At 33.0% G+C, this 16,675-nt stretch overlaps 2 protein-coding genes across 4 annotated transcripts in view; one reads left to right on the forward strand and one right to left on the reverse strand.

Moving 5' to 3' along the window:
- The window catches only part of LOC106156752 (glycogen debranching enzyme), a 32,133-nt gene extending 27,225 nt beyond the window's left edge, over positions 1 to 4,908 (reverse strand). For both annotated transcript variants that reach the window (XM_013532159.3, XM_013532157.3), the window contains exons 1-8: positions 4,750 to 4,908; positions 3,140 to 3,237; positions 2,763 to 2,985; positions 1,806 to 2,364; positions 1,460 to 1,568; positions 1,043 to 1,166; positions 668 to 811; positions 257 to 325 (exon numbers count right to left, since the gene is read on the reverse strand). In XM_013532159.3, coding sequence (XP_013387613.2) covers positions 257 to 325; positions 668 to 811; positions 1,043 to 1,166; positions 1,460 to 1,568; positions 1,806 to 2,364; positions 2,763 to 2,985; positions 3,140 to 3,215 — 1,304 coding nt within the window. In that variant the 5' untranslated portion in view covers positions 3,216 to 3,237; positions 4,750 to 4,908. The remainder of the gene's footprint in view (positions 1 to 256; positions 326 to 667; positions 812 to 1,042; positions 1,167 to 1,459; positions 1,569 to 1,805; positions 2,365 to 2,762; positions 2,986 to 3,139; positions 3,238 to 4,749) is intronic.
- A 96-nt stretch (positions 4,909 to 5,004) lies between these two features.
- On the forward strand, positions 5,005 to 16,034 carry LOC106156754 (coiled-coil domain-containing protein 130 homolog). Of its 2 annotated transcripts, none has more exons than XM_013532164.2 (8): positions 5,005 to 5,162; positions 6,250 to 6,386; positions 6,765 to 6,939; positions 7,232 to 7,316; positions 7,842 to 8,014; positions 8,174 to 8,312; positions 8,642 to 8,890; positions 15,798 to 16,034. In XM_013532164.2, the coding sequence occupies exons 1-8, from the start codon at positions 5,160 to 5,162 to the stop codon at positions 15,926 to 15,928; spliced, it is 1,092 nt and encodes a 363-aa protein (XP_013387618.2). In that variant the 5' UTR covers positions 5,005 to 5,159; the 3' UTR covers positions 15,929 to 16,034. The 2 variants fall into 2 exon arrangements, with proteins under 2 accessions (XP_013387618.2, XP_013387619.2); XM_013532165.2 differs by lacking the exon at positions 5,005 to 5,162 and adding an exon at positions 5,181 to 5,352.
- The last annotated feature ends 641 nt before the right edge of the window (positions 16,035 to 16,675 follow it).

Consider the following 16,675-nt stretch of genomic DNA (forward strand, 5'->3'; position numbering starts at 1 on the left):
CTTGCTGACATCATTGAAGTTATTAACTTGTATGCAATGCAATGGCACATGAACATACACACCACACACCCCCTTACATATAAACCACAGGCTCATGATCCTTGAAATATAAAAAGAAAAGAAAGAAATATTGTTTTTAAAAACTTTGAAAATAAAATACATTTTTTAAATAAGTGAGACATTTTCTCTTTGTTAAAAAGTAAAAGTCATAATAAGCCCTTTTTAATATTCAATATGTATGCAATTTATATTGTACCTGAACATAAGAGGCTGCTTTCTGGTTACCTTGTCATACTTGGGCCCTCCATCTTGAAGAAACCTATACCTGAATAACAAAAAGTAGGATGAATAACTAGCTTTTTAATATACAACTATCATTAAAAATGCTCAATATCATCTTTCTCAACAAAAATGATGCTCTTGAAATGAAAATCAAGACAAGCAAGAAATCTAAATTCAAATGTGGTGCATTAAAAATAGTAATGTAATTTACAAACAGAATTATTTTTACAAAACATACGCAGTTATTAACATTTTATGCAACTTTTTATTTGTGTTTTATTTCATTATCTTTGTAATGAGCTGTATTAATGTATTTGCAGTACATACATTTATTAAAAGAAAGGAAGTGATTGTTCAGATACACTTCATAAATAAACACTTATACCTGATGTTGGCAAGAAAGTTTGTGACAGCCTGCTGTAGATGACCATGAATCTCATCGACTTTCTCCTGATTAAGTTCTTCTAATTTCACTCGTAAATCTTCACAGCACAGCCGGATCCTTTCATCTCTCGTACGGATACCAGGTCTGGGAAAACAATGACACTTATAAAAGGTACACGCAACACTTGGTTAAAATTTAGATGTTTTGAATATCATGTAATTTTTTAGGATGAATTCAGTTTGTGGTCAACAACTTAGTAAGTACTATATTCATCATGCATATTTAAAATAAGATTTTCATAAAATGAGTAAATGAATAAATAAATAAAACATTAGAAGATATATCTATGTTTTGGTAAATAAAAAGCGGTCTCACTTGTCCACATTAAATAGTTTCATGGCTATAGCCATATCCACTGTACTCCCTAATCTCTTGAACTGAGGATCCTGGACAATTTGTAAATCCCCTTTGGTGTGGTAAAGGTCTGTGTATAATCCTTCTGGAAACAGCAACAAAAAAAATATGACAAATAACTTGTAAATACAGATACGAAACATCATAATTCATATACAAATGTTTTAACTAGCAGCGTGACAATGTGCAACATGTTTGTTACTTTATTACTGTAAAAAAACTATAGAAAATATCTGACTCATTTAGAAAATATGCCATTATCCTAATAAGAACATATGGTTTTATTAATTTTGACACTTTTTGTGTTAAATCACACAATATGACTAAACTATTGTTTTTCTAGTACAATGGAAAGTTCGTGTTAATAATTTTTTTTACCTCCTAACTGACTTTTGAAAGATTTAATAACCTGGTCCACATCTACAGTGTAGAATTCATGCAATTTGTACTTAGGCAGCAGCTCATCATTCAAGTAACTTCTAATGTGCTAAAAAGCAAGATAAAGCTCGGAACTGATTTGTACATGAAGTTTTAATAGATAGTTTCATACACCAGTTCAGAAAAACAAAGGTATGACAGATAATGACATAAAAATAATGGTTTCAACTGGCAGAAAAAAAGAACACAGCTAAATAGTGACCTTATTTGAGTTAATGAAGTTTTTGCATTTTGTAAAAAAAAAAAAGATTGCTTTACAGGACAGAAAAATGGCATTCTGTCTCACCTCTAGGTCTGTTTCACTTTTAATGACTGGAGTTATTCCTCTATACTCTAATTTGCCACCAGCAACATCTAGTGTCACATGCCAGAGCATCCTATCCAGGAAATAGGATGGCTTAAGGTGTGGAGAGTTGACTAGATTATACACACACTCAGGGTGCTCTTGTATCCAGGGGCTGTCATTGGCCGTGTGGTTGTACACAAGGTCTGTCATAGACAACACTTTCCACTCATTCTTCATCAGTTTAATAAGCTCTGCCACGTCATCCATGGTGTACTGCTTGTTCTTGCAGAAAAGCGGGTTAAGTTTCAGCTGATCTCTGAGCGAGTAGGAAGAGTTGGAGTAGCCCAGTTCTTGCAGTGGGGTAAAGTGCACCATGTTGTAGCCAGACTCTTTGGCTACTTTCAGCTTGTCTTTCCATCCTTCGAAGGGCCCCAGACACTTGGTGAGGACAGACTGGACCTGGACACAGTCCATGGGGAGAGGTTCATTTTCCAAACCAACATGCATGACAGGATCCACAAGGAAACTTCCGCGTCCATTTGGGGAGAGTTCATTATTGCTAACAAAATATGACCAAAAAAGTAATATAAAATTCAGCTATGTGATATTTGATATCAAGAGAGAAAATTAAAAGTCAATAGTTTAAGAACATAACACAATCTATGCCCAAAATTTTTTAGCACACTGATCCTAAAGAGACAAAATGGTCCAAGAGTCTAATAGAAAAAAAATGTACAAAATTTTATTGGCCTGTCTTCAATTTTAATACTTTTGTGTATGTGACCAGTGTTAACATAATCATTGCAGACTAAAACATACAGCACAATAACATACTTTTAAAAATATTTAGTTTCCTTTTACCTCAACTAATAAAAGGTACATGTAATGCTAATATCACACTGACAAATAGAACCACTGCACATATATTTATACAACTTGACCCATCATCACACGTACCCTCCATCAATGGTGAAATAATAATTGAATGACCCAGCACACACAATGTTGACCTCTACAAACATATCAATAACATCAGACTTCATAGAGCTTGGATTCTGCCACGAGAGTTCCGTGTACTTCTCGCGACTAAATGGGACATCTGCACATGTAGGATGGTTACAAAACACTCGAACATTCTCTACCTGAAGGGAGGGACCTTGGACAAAATGAAGTTTCCAGCCTGCAAAGAAAAATAAATAGATAAATGAATAATACAACTTAATAAGGTAGCAATAGTAATATCTGACAGAAAAACAATTACAATCCCACTTTAAAAAATAACAAATAAAAAAAAAAGTATTCAATACAATCCAAAACAATTTGATTTGGGTCACCTTTTTCCAATCTATACAGGGTTGATTCCTTGTTCTCTCCCTTCTCCAGCACTAAGACTCTGACCTGTTCCGCCATGTTGACTTCACCCTGAATTTATCTGAAATGTAAAAATAACTACAGCTACAACTATCACAACTTTCCTCAAGACAACTTTGTGCCTACTCAGCCATTTAATATTTTGCAAATGCTAAGAGGATTCACTTTGACTTAAGAAAATAGAAATCTTTTTTTCCGCTGTTATTCTGAAACTGTTTTAGACAGTTTTCACATTGCCCATGACTGACAGTACTTATACTACTTCAGTAACATCTGCATGACTGATAAAATTTTTAAGAATGAATAGAAAGAAGTGTTCACTCAGTCCAAGGGACCAGCAACAATTTTAAGTGCTGCCAATGTTAATTTACAGACTGCCAGTGCTATGGTAAAGCAATGCATTCAACACTACTGGTCCATATATTGGATATTCTGAAAAGTCTGCATGTCTGCTATTCCATTCACATGTCCCAGTGTCTGTATGTTATTCAACAGAAAATTGCATTCAGTGAGATGATAAAGAAAGTTACATGAATATAAATTAATAGTTATCTCACTTTGTCAGATTTCACTTTGTGGCTGATGAATACATTGTCACTTCACAACACTGGCCATCACCTTTGCTACTTGGTTACAAACCTTCTTTATGTGCATGTGTAAAGACTACTAAGTTTATTCATATAAAAGGCTCCTGACTAGAAAGACAAGGCCGGAAAATACAAATTATAATTCTCATGTCCTTGAAAAGCTATTAAAACAATCATGTAGACTTCATTCATCAACAAACCCAAATATGTGACTCCAAGGCCAAACAAAATTGATGATTCAGTTAGTTAACAAGCAGGGACTCTCTGTAAACAGGATCAGCTTATAGACATAATTTTTGTTTTTGTTTTTAAACAAACATGATGCTAAGCAGCTCGCTATATTTGAGGGTTGGCAGTTTTATTTTTTCTGTGGGAGAAGAAATGTCACTCTTAAGTGAAGGTGGTTTCTAAGCATTAAACATCGTTAAGGTTTTTTCCTAGAGTCAACAGCAATTTTTCCAACTTACCAAAACAATACAGTACAGTAGCATTTTTTCATTTGAAAAAAAATTGATTACCAGCTAATCAACTCTACAAAATTCAAAATGCAATTATTAACATGTTAATAGTTTTTTAATTTGACTTAAGCAAAATGGAAGGAAAAGACTATTGTTCCACAAATTTCTCAGTTGGAGTAGCCAAAAAACTTATGCGCTATTAAGTTTTTTGGCTTTTTTTCACATGCTTGTGAGAAAAAAATGGATGAGGTGAAGTTATTTTGTTTTTTCTCATAATAATAATTGTGTGCGTTCACTTTAACACCAGTGCCCAAAAGTGTCATTAGTTTCAAACACCGATTAACATGAACGCCAGACACCGGGTTTTGTCGCCAAAGTGACATTCACTTGACCTCCAGCCTTTCCAACTCGGCGGAGGGGACCCAAGCACGACCGCAATACTCACCGTTCAACGGATCATAATGCAACGTTAATAGAGTGCATTTTTCACAGTTTAGTTAGGTTTTTGCATTGAAGCATGTCACTCACCTTGCCCCGAAAATGTTCATCAGATTTTCGCAATTTCTTGACAGGGATAGCAAAACGCACACACAACACACTTGTAGAAAGATGGCACAGAGTCAGTTTTATATTATTACTGAAGTTTAAGTTAAAGACAAATCGACATATTCCTGAAAATAACATAAACTACTCATATAACAAAACATCATAAAAATTTACATAATCATAAGTATATCAGTTATTACTATGATATCAGATACATATATGTGCAGTTAAGAATATTACAAAACTAAGTATAAGACTGAAAGCTGGCTTTGCTTGTAGATGGATGTCAGGAAGATTTTCAGCTTAGAACTACGTTAACCTCGCTGCTAAACGTGTACTTAGGTTTCTTTTGAAGCAATTGGTGTCACTGTTGCTTATCTTCTGACGAAAAAATGGTGAGGCTTACTCAGTCAATGATTTCAATCTTAATTCGACAATACACACTGGATAACTTGTGGTTGAAAATGTGACCCCAACTTCGAGTTCAGTACATTGCATTGCGATGGCTAAAGCTTGGACATATGTCCAAAGATGAAGTGATGCTACCCACTGGACTAGTAACTCAGTATATTGTAGTGCCAAAAGGTAGCGTCATATAATATATACAATTATCACGAGTTTTTGCTTTTCCTATGCTTTATCTTATTTCTGTCTAAGTTAAACATTGAGTAGGTATATCAGAAAAATTTTCAAACTGATCAGAAAATTATAATACTTATATCATCTGAAAGGTAATGTAAAAACCGGATGAAATCACTTGGAATTTTTTTAATATTCCTACAAGCAACAAAGATATTGAAGTTTTTTAACTGCAAAAATGCACCAAAAGTGTCCACCTTTTCAGCTTAAAACCTGTCACTACTGACCAGCGGTGATCACTCAGCTGTAGCTGCAGCTCAAATTGCTTGTGACCAATTAGGGCAATTATGGCTGTATGTTAATCTAATGACCCGGAAACAAACCCAAATTGGCGACCGCACAAGCACATGGCTGGGATGGCTTCCGTGCAGATCAAGTACTATAAATATTGCGCATCAAATAAACTATACTTCGCATGGTTTAATTTTCATGATTTTTTTACATAATATTGCAAATTTCATAAACTTTATTCGATATAAATTTTAAAAAACTGAAACCAGTACTTCCCTGACATTTTTGAGCATTTTGTTGAGGCAAAACTTCAAACACCCTGAACTGAAACTTCTCAAAGACTGCAACACGGGAAAATCACGTGACCGGATTTTACTCTTTGATTTACAGCTTATTTAGTTAATGGCTTGTATTAGTTTTTTTTACGCGGCGCTAAAAGAGAGATTTAAAAAAGGGGTGCCATAGGCGAGCTGTCAGCAGGCCGACTTCAGTTTTACACTTCACTGCCACTGGACAGTTACGACTGTAGCGCCCCTAGCGGATTGTGATATACCTACATTGAGAATTTGAACAGTTTCACTTTTACACTTCACTTTTTTCCTCTAAATTCAGGGTGAAAGGAAGGGCACCAACCATTATTACCCCCCAGATTTTGACCCAGCAAAACACAGGAACTTAAATGCATACCATGGCACTCATGCATTGCGGGAAAGAGCCAGAAAACTACATAAGGGGATTATGATAATAAGGTACTATAATTCTCTGTTTAATACGAGTTGTTTTTATGAAATTTCTGACACATGATAGATGACTTCATTGTTATTATAACTTTAAGAATAGAAGTACGACTTAAAATGTGGTTTATTAAAATAATTTCTTAAAAGTAAAAAATGACTTCAATTGCATATTGTTGTTATTATTACATTAAGATTAGAAATATGACTTTAAATGTGGTTTATTAAAATATTTTTATTATTGCTATTAAGAATTATTGATTGTAATGTGCAGTATATTGATGTATTGTTTTAATGGCAAAACTCCCCAATCCTTGCCATGTAACTCATTTTTCCTGCATTTTGTATCTTTCCTTATCTCACATATCATCCATTTCTCCTTTTAAATTCCAGGTTTGAAATGCCATACAACATTTGGTGTGATGGCTGTAAGAATCACATTGGTATGGGTGTCAGATACAATGCAGAAAAGAGTAAAATAGGAATGTACTACACAACACCGCTGTACAAATTCAGGATGAAGTGTCATTTGTGTGACAATCACTTTGAAATAAAAACGGATCCAGCGGTATGGGTTGTTGATTATTTTATCAGCATTATTATTTATAATAGATGTTGTGCACTCATGTTATAAAAACAGCCATAATATATATGTCATCATCTAGCACTGACCAATAAAAGTTGCTTTGCAAAAATTGTTTCTAAAAATGATCTTTGAACATATATATATATATATGACTAAATCCTGCTTTAGTGAAATTGTTAGTGTTTCGTGACATTATAGAAATGTAATTAAAGATGATATAATTGAATGGTAATTATATAATTGAATGGTAAATATATTTTACTTTGTATTACAGAATCATGACTATGTTATTATCAGTGGTGCAAGAAGAAAAGAACAGAGATATGACCCTAAGGATAATGAACAAATAGAGACTGAGGGTAAGGATTATCTGTTGAGACACATACCTGACATAGTACTTTATTTCACTACTAAAGAAGATCAGGCCTTGTTTTGGAAACCAGATATTTGCTAGCCATGAAGATCAAGTCCACATGCATTTGCTTCAATATTTGGTTTATTTTTTGCCTAAAGTACTGCAGCTTCATGCTCGTCCTTAATTAGCTTCTTTCTGTAGAAATGACATGCTAGCTTACAAGCCTAACAATACAATGATGTTTTTTTGTACTGATTTATGTAAGTGATGCTGATGGATCATTTAGCCCATAGCTAAGATATAAAATATAGAGCATTTACCATCATTATCAAAAGTATTTAACCTGTATCAGTCATGGTATCAGTATGCCTGTTTATTTGCCAGCTTTGTGTACAGATTATAATTTCAACAAAATGATTAAGACTTCATAATTTAATTTCTATCAGAATATTGCACCTTTTGTAAAAATAAATACATAAATTTTTTATGTTTGTAACATTTTTTTACTTTATTAATTTTGCCGTTTTAGATAAATCAGTGAAAAAGAAATTGGCCACTGATGCTATGTTCAAACTTGAACATGGTGTGGATGATAAAGCTAAAGTGCAGTCAGTGGCTTACACTTTAGATCAACTAGAAGAAATAAAGGCAGAGAAAAGAGATGACTATATGTTGAACAGACGAGCAAGGGATATATTTCGGGTATGTAAAAAACAGAACATAAGCCAAAAAAATCTATATGATGCTTAAAAAGTTTAGGATTTTTCACTTAAGAGAACAGTAAACTTGTGTTACAGTATTAGTACTTTGTAGGTCATTGCACATTTATTTGTGTTCATCCTTAGTCCTAACATTTTTTAGAAGGAAAAAAGAGCCCTGAAAGACTCCCTTGAAGCTGACAATGCATTGATTGCTCGTTCATCCTTGGGTGTTTCTTTGGTGCCTGAAAAGGAAGAAGACGTGAAACTGGCTGGACTTATGAAATATGCATCAGCTAAATGTAAGTTCATTTACGACTAATTTGTCATTGAAGTTGTCATGATGGCATTTAGTGTTTTCCCGGACACAACTTAATTTGGTGAAATTTGATGCAGAAATGTAATATATTCCTGTGATATGTAACTTTAATGCATTAACAGTGTCTTGTGAAAATATTACAGTCTTCAGGAAAGGAACAAATTTAAATAGATTATAAAATCGTGTCTCTATGTCAAAACCTATAGATCATAATGCCTAAAATCTTCTTGCTGTACTCTACTCTAAATTATAACTGACTTCAAACAGTATTTGGAATCTGATTCACCTCAACTTATGATGGGTCTCTTTCAGCTTATGATGAAAAGCAACAAGAAAAAAGACAACAGATAGAATCCAGACCTCTTTTCCAGTCAAAAACGGAAGAAAAATTGAAGAAGAACAAAGCTTTGCAAATTTTACATTCCAAAGGGAAACTAGGACATCAAGAAAGTCCATTTTCCTTGAATTCTGTGACTATCAGTCCTTTAACTGGTATTGTTAAACAGAAAAATAAGGGTGAGAGTAAGAGCCGTACTGCTTCAAAAGAGACAGTTATAAACAATAACAAGGCAGCAAAGCTGTCAAATGTACAGACAAAAAACAGAAAATAAAGATGCAAAAAAGGTCATTTTGTTAATTTTGATGCAATAATAAATAATGCTTATAATAGCACTGTCAGTCAACACTGAATTTTATAATCATGCACAACAGGTAAAATGGTCAATAACATGAGCGGACCCAGAGATATTCTCTGACAGTATTCCAAAGTATCTATTTTGATCCATCCTCCATTTTGATGGTCTTCCAACAGAAGAAAAAATAGATACCAGGCAATATAAACTTAATAACCTGACTGTCTTCCGGAAGTCCCAGAAGATGGTCTCAATCTAACCTTTCAATAAGATTACAGTTTCAATGAGAGTTCAAATTCACATGATGTAAGTCTCAATATTTGAAAAATGATGACAGTGCATAAAATAATATTACATAAGTAACATAATGTTTAAAGACTTAAAAAACAATACAACTGCTTATGTGGAAAAACAGAAATGTCAGAGTCTCAGGCGGATGAGAGTTTAAAGTCACAAATGCAAGTGTTTGAGAAAAAATTATAAAGGAAAACATAACAAAACTAGAAAAGCACTCCGAGAGTGCAGACCTCTGCCAAGGTAGCAATTGTTGATTATTATTGATTTTTGTCCTCTTTGGCCCACTTCTGACAGTTCCTGAAAATTTCAGCAAAATCGGTCCATAACTTTTTGAGATATGTTGATGACAAACAGGGGTGAAAATATAACCTCCTTGGCAGAGGTAAATATAATTCCAATGAAGCTGCTATTCAAACTTTTAATCTTTAAGTTTGATATATATATATTAAAAACTTATTTGCAATATTAAACAAAATTTACCTGCATAATTATCACTGCTTCCTTATTATTAATCTAGCAGAGAGCTTAACCTATGGGAGTTTACAGGGAAATATCAACAAGTGTGCTTTATGTAATCTCAAATCACAAGTGTGCTTTATGTAGCCTATCAATTAGGCAAATTACTTTATAACTGAAATTAGCGAAGTGATACCCAAGGGAAATTTATAGACTGACCCTCTCAAAGGTCTTTCAGGCCCATAAGTCACAACTTAAGAAGAGCACAAAACAATAATGCACAAAATAGGAGACTACCACTTCTGATGCAATAATACATTATGTTTAACTGCACAGTCAACATCAAATTTTAATTTTGCACAACAGGTAACACCGATGAAAGTAAAAGCATAAGGCTTCAGGCCCATCAGAGTTCAAGTTTATACTTAGAAAGTGCCAGAATGAGAAAAATGAAATTTCACACAAAATTGCATTAAATTCAATAATAAATGATAACCCAATTGACCTGGCTTTCTAATTTGAACTGCATGCCAATCCTAAAAATCATACTCTTAAGTTAAATATAATAATAAATAACACAGTTTTCTTTTCATAATGTTTGCAGTAGCAGTGCAAAAAGATCATTGTCAATTTTGATGTAACATTACATAATAAATTATAGAATAATTATCACCAATTTTTGATTATTGACTATAAATAGCATGAACATGTAGAAAATTTGATTACCATCCGGCTTCATGTCCATGGGAGCTCAGAGTCTCACAATGAATATGCCAAAAAGATAATGAATATTTCACTAAAATGTATAACTTCCAGAAAAAGAAGCCCATTAGACTGCTTTTCCAACTTGGGCTGCATTTTAGTCCTGTGTTTCTTTTTTGAAAGTTTGACAATCATAAGTAACACGGTTTTCCCATCATGGTCATCATGGCAGATGTGGATGATTGAATCTGACAAACTGCAATGATATGAGTTTATTTCCGTTTTGGACACTTGATTACACAATACATGATAACAAGTTTACCATCATTTTTACATAATCAACTAACAATGTTGTAAAGATGCAGGAAATATCAAACACACACTTTTACGTATCTTATTAGTTCAATAATGAGACTGTTAACATGCCTAAGAATTGAATCTGAGGAAATTTGAAAAAACAGTACAACTTCTAAAATAATGGCCCGATAACACTGATTTTCGAACTCAACCTGCATTTTTGAAAGATTGACCACTCCTGTGAGTATAATGACAATTGGCTAAGCCGTTTTTCTTATATTGTGTTATTAATGTTGCATATATGTTGAAAAAAGTGAAAAAACAGCATTAAAAAATTAAAAGAAAATGTAAAATAAAACATAACACAAGGCAGCAAAGCTGTCAAATGTACAGACAAAAAACAGAAAATAAAGATGCAAAATAGGTCATTTTGTCAATTTTGATTCAATAATAAATAATGCTTATAATAGCACTGTCAGTCAACACTGAATTTTAATCATGCACAACAGGTAAAATGGTCAATAACATGAGCGGACCCAGAGATATTTTCTGACAGTATTCCAAAGTATCTATTTTGATCCATCCTCCATTTTGATGGTCTTCCAACAGAAGAAAAAATAGATACCAGGCAATATAAACTTAATAACCTGACTGTCTTCCGGAAGTCCCAGAAGATGGTCTCAATCTACCTTTTCAATAAGATTACAGTTTCAGGACCATGAGAGTTCAAATTCACATGATGTAAGTCTCAATATTTGAAAAATGATGACAGTGCATAAAATAATATTACATAAGTAACATAATGTTTAAAGACATAAAAAACAATACAACTGCTTATGTGGAAAAACAGAAATGTCAGAGTCTCAGGCGGATGAGAGTTTAAAGTCACAAATGCAAGTGTTTGAGAAAAAATTATAAAGGAAAACAACAAAACTAGAAAAGCACTCCGAGAGTGCAGACCTCTGCCAAGGTAGCAATTGTTGATTATTATTGATTTTTGTCCTCTTTGGCCCACTTCTGACAGTTCCTGAAAATTTCAGCAAAATCGGTCCATAACTTTTTGAGTTATGTTGATGACAAACAGGGGTGAAAATATAACCTCCTTGGCAGAGGTAAATATAATTCCAATGAAGCTGCTATTCAAACTTTTAATCTTTCAGTTTGATATATATATATATATATATATATATATATATATATATATATATATATATATATATAAAACTTATTTGCAATATTAAACAAAATTTACCTGCATAATTATCACTGCTTCCTTATTATTAATCTAGCAGAGAGCTTAACCTATGGGAGTTTACAGGGAAATATCAACAAGTGTGCTTTATGTAATCTCAAATCACAAGTGTGCTTTATGTAGCCTATCAATTAGGCAAATTACTTTATAACTGAAATTAGCGAAGTGATACCCAAGGGAAATTTATAGACTGACCCTCTCAAAGGTCTTTCAGGCCCATAAGTCACAACTTAAGAAGAGCACAAAACAATAATGCACAAAATAGGAGACTACAACTTCTGATGCAATAATACATTATGTTTAACTGCACAGTCAACATCAAATTTTAATTTTGCACAACAGGTAACACCGATGAGAGTAAAAGCATAAGGCTTCAGGCCCATCAGAGTTCAAGTTTATACTTAGAAAGTGCCAGAATGAGAAAAATGAAATTTCACACAAAATTGCATTAAATTCAATAATAAATGATAACCCAATTGACCTGGCTTTCTAATTTGAACTGCATGCCAATCCTAAAAATCATACTCTTAAGTTAAATATAATAATAAATAACACAGTTTTCTTTTCATAATGTTTGCAGTAGCAGTGCAAAAAGATTATTGTCAATTTTGATGTAACATTACATAATAAATTATAGAATAATTATCACCAATTTTTGATTATTGACTATAAATAGCATGAACATGTAGAAAATTTGATTACCATCCGGCTTCATGTCCATGGGAGCTCCGAGTCCCACAATGAATATGCCAAAAAGATAATGAATATTTCACTAAAATGAATAACTTCCAGAAAAAGAAGCCCATTAGACTGCTTTTCCAACTTGGGCTGCATTTTAGTCCTGTGTTTCTTTTTTGAAAGTTTGACAATCATAATGAACACGGTTTTCCCATCATGGTCATCATGGCAGATGTGGATGATTGAATCTGACAAACTGCAATGATATGAGTTTATTTCCGTTTTGGACACTTGATTACACAATACATGATAACAAGTTTACCATCATTTTTACATAATCAACTAACAATGTTGTAAAGATGCAGGAAATATCAAACACACACTTTTACGTATCTTATTAGTTCAATAATGAGACTGTTAACATGCCTAAGAATTGAATCTGAGGAAATTTGAAAAAACAGTACAACTTCTAAAATAATGGCCCGATAACACTGATTTTCGAACTCAACCTGCATTTTTGTAAGATTGACCACTCCTGTGAGTATAATGACAATTGGCTAAGCTGTTTTTCTTATATTGTGTTATTAATGTTGCATATATGTTGAAAAAAGTGAAAAAACAGCATAAAAAAATTAAAAGAAAATGTAAAATAAAACATAACAAAAAATACCAATAAAGCTGCTATTCAAACTTTTAATCTAGCTGTACAATTACTAACATGATATGAATAACCCTATTGAGTTTGAGAATAATAAGGCACTGTTATTCATCTTTAGCATTAATGTAAGCGTTACACAAATTTTTTTTTGTAAACTTATTTTCCATATTAAATAACATTTACCTGCATAATAATCATCGATTCCTAATTATGTGACACAGTTAAGAAAGCTAAACCGATGGGACTTTACAATGAAATCTCAATGTGTGTTTATGTAATCTCATTTAATACCCACTTGAAAATTAATTAAGCAAATTATTTTATAACCCTGAAATAACTTGAAAATCAATTAAGCAAATTATTTTATAACCCTGAATTAACTGCCTACTATCCATATACATTTATTGCACCAAATAGCACTGTACTGCATTGCTTTCAAAACAGAAAACAATTACGATGGTTTTCCAACACAAGCTGCACTTCACTCTTTTCAGTAAGGTTGATTATCATAAGTAACATGGTTTTCCCTTAATCGCTATCCTGGCAGCAGTGTCCAAAATAGGGTTTTCTTTAACTTTCATGCAATATAACATAATACTTAACAGCATAATGACCATCAAATTTTTTATAAAAAAATAAAAGTATCATGGATATTCAGAAAATGTGATATGGAAAGGTCTCCAAGGACATGGAAGTTAGGGTCACACTTTCAAAATGCCAAAATGTTAACAAGAGATAACTGTACTGAAATGATTTTCTTTCCATTTTCAACACCTTTTTTTACATAAAACCATCATTAATTTTTAAATGATCAACTAGGAAAATTGTTGACATAGGAAAAATATCAATAGAACAATTTATAATGTCCAATTAGCTCCATTTGGAGATTCTGAACAAACTGAATGATTGAATCTGACGAACTGCAATGATGAGTTCCTTTCCATTTTTGATACTTTATTACACAATGCAGGATAATAGGTTTACCGTCATTTTTATATAATCAACTAACAATATTGTTAAGAAGCAGAAAATGTTAAAACAACACTTTAACATATCCAATTAGTACCGTTATGAGACTGTTAACATGCTTAAGAATTAAATCTGAAGAAAAACCACTTATATACAAAAAGGCTAATAACTTCATCAAAACTTAACTGATCAAGCTTATTTTCAAACTTGATCTGTATACTGGTCAGATTGATCACTCCTGTGAGTTGCAAGACAAAAGGCTGATTGGTTTTCCTTAAAATGCGTTATCAGTGTTGCATGTATGCTGAATAAAGGGAAAAAAACAGCATTACTTTTGTAAAAATAGTCCAATCATGCCAATTTTCAAACTTGACCTGCGTATAATAAATATTCACCAGTTCTGTAAATTTCAATCCAAGGAAAGGAAAAACATTTTTACACTTATCATGTTATCGGTGTTATAAAAGTGCTGAAAAAATTGAAAAAAAAAAAAAAACAAAAAAAACAGGATAACTTCCATAAAAATTGCCCGATCTTGCTGATTTTCAAACTTGCCCTGTGTATTATGAATATTCATTAGTTCTGTAAGTTTCAAGCCAAATGAAAAAACAGTTTTCCACTTATTGTGTTATCAGTGCTGCATATATGCTGAAAAAAGTGAAAAAACAGCATAAATTCCCTAACAATAATCGAATCATGCTGATTTTCGAACTTGACTTGCGTATTATGAATATTTATCAGTTCTACAAGTTTCAAGCCAAAAGGTAAATTGGTTTTCCACTTATGGTGTTATCGGTGCTGCATATATGCTGAAAAATAGTGAAAAAACAGCATAAATTCCCTAAAAATGACCCAATCATGCTGATTTTCGAACTTGACCTGTGTATTATGAATATTAATCAGTTTTGTAAGTTTCAAGCCAAAAGGTAGGATGGTTTTCCACTTATCGTGTTATCGGGGTTGCATATATGCTGAAAAAAGTGAAAAAACAGCATAAATTCCCTAAAAATGACCCGATCATGCTGATTTTCGAACTTGACCTGCGTATTATGAATATTCATCAGTTCTGTAACTTTCAAGCCAAAAGGTAAAATGGTTTTTCACTTATCGTGTTATCGGTGCTGCATATATGCTGAAAAAAGTGAAAAAACAGCATAAATTCCCTAAAAGTGACCCGATCATGCTGATTTTCGAACTTGACCTGCGTATTATGAATATTCATCAGTTTTGTAAGTTTCAAGTCAAAAGGTAAAATGGTTTTCCACTTATCGTGTTATCAGTGCTGCATATATGCTGAAGAAAGTGAAAAAACAGCATAAATTCCCTAAAAGTGACCCGATCATGCTGATTTTCGAACTTGACCTGCGTATTATGAATATTCATCAGTTCTGTAAGTTTCATACCAAAAGAAAAAACAGTTTTCCATTTATCGTGTTATCGGTAAAAGTGCACGGCGACGGCGACGACGGCGACGGCGACGACAGACGCAGATGATAGCTATATGTACAGACACATCTGTGTCTGTACATAAAAATAGTCAAAATAATCACGAACCCCATACTGCAGATTGTAAAATTTCAGGAAAGGAAGCCCAGAAAAATGCTTTAGGAAGTTTGATGGACAACTATGATGATAGTGAAAGCGATACCAATACATAGTACAACATAAAGATTTCATGAAGCTTTTCACATTGCAATGACATAGCATGTGGTACATTTTATTAATCATGTTCGGGTATTTTGATAAAAGTTAACTGCAAAACTGTCTTGGGTCAATTTTATCATTTTACCTCTTTTGCTTTTATGGGGCACTGTTTTATCTATTATTTATATTTGGATTTGGGCCGTTTTATTTTTAAACCTGATCCCCATCCCACTCCATGCTCACACTAGTTTGCCAGTAATAAATCAGTAGAACTTTAAATCTAGGTCCCCCTAAACAGCAGCTGTCAGCTCATCATATTCATTCTCTGGCCCTGAAGGAATTTCATCAGCCTGGGAAAGGGGTTGAAGTTGCTGGTGCTAGGTCAGGAGAATAGTTGGGTGATAATATCAATTCCTTACATAAATTATTTTGAAAAGTACACAGAATTATCCAGAGACATATCTGTGAATATCTAGTGATATATCAATCTGTGACCCTGGTTGAGGGTAGGGTAGGTTTGGGGTCTGTTAAAATAAATATTGTCCACAGCATTTGTAAGAAAACTATCATTTTGAAAACAGGAAATTTATCTATGCTCAAATCCATGTTTCTTTTTTGAAGTTGTAAATTCAAGACTGGTTCATAATCAGCTGATCAAGAGGACTTGGGGACCATTTGTTGCGTAATACCTGATGATGGGAGAATTATTAAACTATTAAATGGCTCTCGAACTTTGTCTCAAATTTTCCATTTTGCTATTT

The sequence above is a fragment of the Lingula anatina genome, chromosome 1 (genome assembly GCF_051362555.1).
Source record: "Lingula anatina isolate TDL-2025a chromosome 1, LinAna3.0, whole genome shotgun sequence".
Classification (NCBI taxonomy): Eukaryota; Metazoa; Brachiopoda; class Lingulata; order Lingulida; family Lingulidae; genus Lingula; species Lingula anatina.

Coding starts and splice junctions, on each gene's coding strand:
- LOC106156754 (XM_013532164.2), top strand. Junction 7,317..7,841: donor TGAACAAATAGAGACTGAGG/GTAAGGATTATC, acceptor TTGCCGTTTTAG/ATAAATCAGTGAAAAAGAAA. Junction 8,891..15,797: donor AAAAGAGACAGTTATAAACA/ATAACAAGGCAG, acceptor CTGTGTCTGTAC/ATAAAAATAGTCAAAATAAT.